Raw genomic sequence first — 3,289 nt, forward strand, 5'->3', positions numbered from 1 at the left:
GGCGGTGGTGGGCCTCTCCTGGGGGGTCTGCTTGGTGGCAGTGGAGGTGGAGGTGGCGGGGGAGGTGGTCTTCTGGGGGGCCTGCTTGGTGGTGGTGGTGGAGGGGGTGGCGGTGACCTGTTGGGTGGAGTTGGAGGAGGCTTACTGGGCGGCAGTGGTGGGGGGCTGTTGGGCGGCAGTGGCAGCAGTGGTGGGGGGCTGTTGGGCGGCAGTGGTGGGGGGCTGTTGGGCGGCAGTAGCAGCAGTGGTGGGGGGCTGTTGGGCGGCAGTGGTGGTGGCCTCTTGGGCGGCAGTGGTGGCCTCTTGGGTGGCAGTGGTGGTGGTGGTCTGTTGGGTGGTGGCCGACACCATTACGATGACTACAGAAGCATGGACCACCCCCGAGGTGTTGGTGGTGTTCCTTACAATGATTTCCATGTCCGAGATCCCCCCCGAAAGTATACGAATGGCAAACAGCTTGGTGGTAATTACAAGTATGGTCACATCGAAACCAATGACAACACCGCTCAGCTCGGGGGCAAATACCGATACGGTGAAATCCTTGAGTCTGATGGAAACGTCAGAGACCTCCGAAATGGCGACTACCGCACGGCTGAGAATGCACACGGTGGCCACAGGGACCTCCGGCGGTATAAGTCAGCCGAAGGGACAGCATCCGTTGGCCGGCTTCACCGGCGAGAACTGCGGCCCGGAGAGATCCCACCCGGGGTGGCCACCGGGGCCCTGGGCTCAGGCGGTGTGCTGGGCAATGGTGGCATCCTGGCAACCAACGGCATCCTGTCGGGCCAAGGCGGCCTGCTTGGCGGAGGTGGTCTTCTTGGTGACGGAGGACTTCTCGGAGGAGGGGGCGTCTTGGGCGTGCTCGGCGAGGGAGGCATCCTGAGCACCGTGCAAGGCATCACAGGGTAAGGAGGGCCCAAGATCTCCCTATCAAGTCCCCTGTGATGAATCTCCAAACAGGGGTGATCACCCCTAGACCTGGAGTTGGAGGAGGGATGGTCTTCAGAGCCTTGGACACTTCAGGGCTTAGCCTTGGGACTGGACGTCTTGAGAATCTCAAGTTTGATGGTTTTGGGTCTTGTCATTAAACAGCCCTGAATTTGAGTCCCAGCTCAACCTTTTATATTTATGTGTGACTTTGGACCATGCCTTTCTGCTGTCTGAGTCTCAACTTCCCCACCTGTAGAATGGTCATAGTAACATAATTTAGGTGGAAAAAGCCCAAGGATTTAAAAATCATACATACAGGGTGGGGCCAAAGTAGGTTTACAGTTGTGAGTACGTAAAACAGAGTTTATGCTTGTATTATTATTTATTAATTATTGTATTATTTTCCATATGAACAACTGTAAGCCTATGTTTCCCCTACCCTGTATATATTATAATTTCAACACTGCCAGCTTCCTCCTCACATTCGCTATTTAATTTAAAAATATTTAGAACTCCTGCTATGGTTTGGGCACTGTGTTGGCATTGGAGACAGGGCCCCATGGCTAGCCAAGAAAAGACATATCTCCTGTCCTTATGGACATGGATAAAGGCGCCTGGAAATGACCCTCCAGTTGCCTCAGTGGTAAGAAGTTCATGGAGAAATGAGGATGTGTATAGTGGGGAGGCAGGGGGGGGGGCTTCCTGGAGGAAGAGGACCTTGAGCTGAAATCTGAGAATGTGTCGGAAACCAGGCAAAGAAGGGCAGGGGCAAGCCAAAGGAATGGCATCTTTAAATTTAAAAAAGTCATAGGAAATACATGGATATGTCGAGTGGGTCTCTGGGCAGTGGGAGGAGGGGTCGCGGCATCTTTTGCCTTTATTCTCTATGTTTTCCAAGTTCTACCCACAAACCTCAGGTCTCTTTAGAGTCAGGAGGACTGAACAGGACAAAGGGGTGTGTGAGGGAGGGCATGGCCAGCAGCGGGGGTCCCTGTCCTCTCATTGCTCTTGGTCCCGTGCAGGCTGCGGATTGTGGAGCTGACCCTCCCTCGGGTGTCCGTCCGGCTCCTGCCCGGCGTGGGCGTCTACCTGAGCTTGTACACCCGCGTGGCCATCAACGGGAAGAGGTGTGTGCCCTCAGCCCCGGAGGGGACCCCAGCATCCTATGTCCCGGCTGGGAGATCCTGGGCAGTTGATTCCCTTCCCTACACGTCAGCCTCTTTGTCCTTAATTGGGGGACTAATAAGGCCTAATGTGTTACCACCCAGTGCATGGCTTACACCGCTGGGCTCAGGCCATGTTTAGGTCCCTGCGAGATGGTTAAGATCTTGGCGGCTGGAGTCAGGTGACAGCCTGGGTTCAAATCCCGACTCTCTTTTAAGCCGTGTGACCTTGGGCCAGTCCCCTAATGTACTGAAGCTCAGTGTCTTTACCTGCAATGGGCATACTGACACCTCCTTTTCCTCGTGGCTGTGGCCACGGGCATCTGCCTCCCTGAAGAGTGCCTGCACCTGGGAGGTGCTCATCAGAGGACCTCAGGGTGGACTTTTGCATTGATTTCTCCCCACGGATTGAGGTCATGTCTATAAAGTTAGGTCATTGGCTGCTCACCTTGGAAACCGAAATTCATACGTAGAGTTCATTTATTGACCCCTGTCCCCAGCCTTCGGAGCTCTCACAGACTGAGGAGGGACATAGATTGGTTCACAGGTAACTTGAGGGACCAGGGAGGTCCTCTGGCTTGGGATCCCGATACATGAGCAAGGAGCACGATCGACACATAATAGAAAGGGCAGGGGCGCAAGGGTGAGAGGCGCCAGGCAGGGCTGGGTGAGGCTGAGCTGCCTGGAGGCTGGGCTGACTCTCTGTCTCCCTGGCCTCATGGTCTCCTCCAGTCTCGTTGGCTTCCTGGACATCGCAGTGGAGGTGAACATTACGGCCAAGGTCCGGCTGACCATGGACCGCGCGGGCTACCCGAGGCTGGTCATCGAGAGATGCGACACCCTCCTGGGGGGCATCAAGGTCAGGCTGCTGCGAGGGTGAGTACCAGCCCGGCGGAGCGCCTGGGGGGATGGTGGCACGGCCACTTGGATGGTTAGGAGCAGAGGTTCTGGAAGCATCCTGTGGTTCGAATCTCAGCTCCACTAGTCCTTGCTGTGTGACGTTGAGCAATTCTGTTGCCCTCTCTGAACTCCAGTTTGTTCATCTGTTAAACGGGGGTAATTCTTTTTCCTTTCAGAATTGAAATAATGAATGTAAAGCCTTAGTGCAGAATCTGGCACATTTTAAGAGTTTCTGAATATATGTCTAACGGTTTTGTGTCCATTAGTGCCCCAATTCAAGAGAAAATTCCCAGTGG

The 3,289-nt window shown here is 54.8% G+C and overlaps 1 protein-coding gene across 1 annotated transcript in view; it reads left to right on the top strand.

Annotated features, from left to right (window-relative positions):
* Positions 1-369: 369 nt before the first annotated feature.
* BPIFB4 (BPI fold containing family B member 4) overlaps positions 370-3,289 on the top strand; it is a 21,093-nt gene continuing 18,173 nt past the window's right edge. The window contains exons 1-3 of the mRNA XM_006089568.3: positions 370-905; positions 1,953-2,057; positions 2,826-2,969. Of these exons, the coding sequence (XP_006089630.1) occupies positions 370-905; positions 1,953-2,057; positions 2,826-2,969 (785 nt within the window). The remainder of the gene's footprint in view (positions 906-1,952; positions 2,058-2,825; positions 2,970-3,289) is intronic.

This window comes from Myotis lucifugus, unplaced genomic scaffold, assembly GCF_000147115.1.
Source record: "Myotis lucifugus unplaced genomic scaffold, Myoluc2.0 scaffold_60, whole genome shotgun sequence".
Classification (NCBI taxonomy): Eukaryota; Metazoa; Chordata; class Mammalia; order Chiroptera; family Vespertilionidae; genus Myotis; species Myotis lucifugus.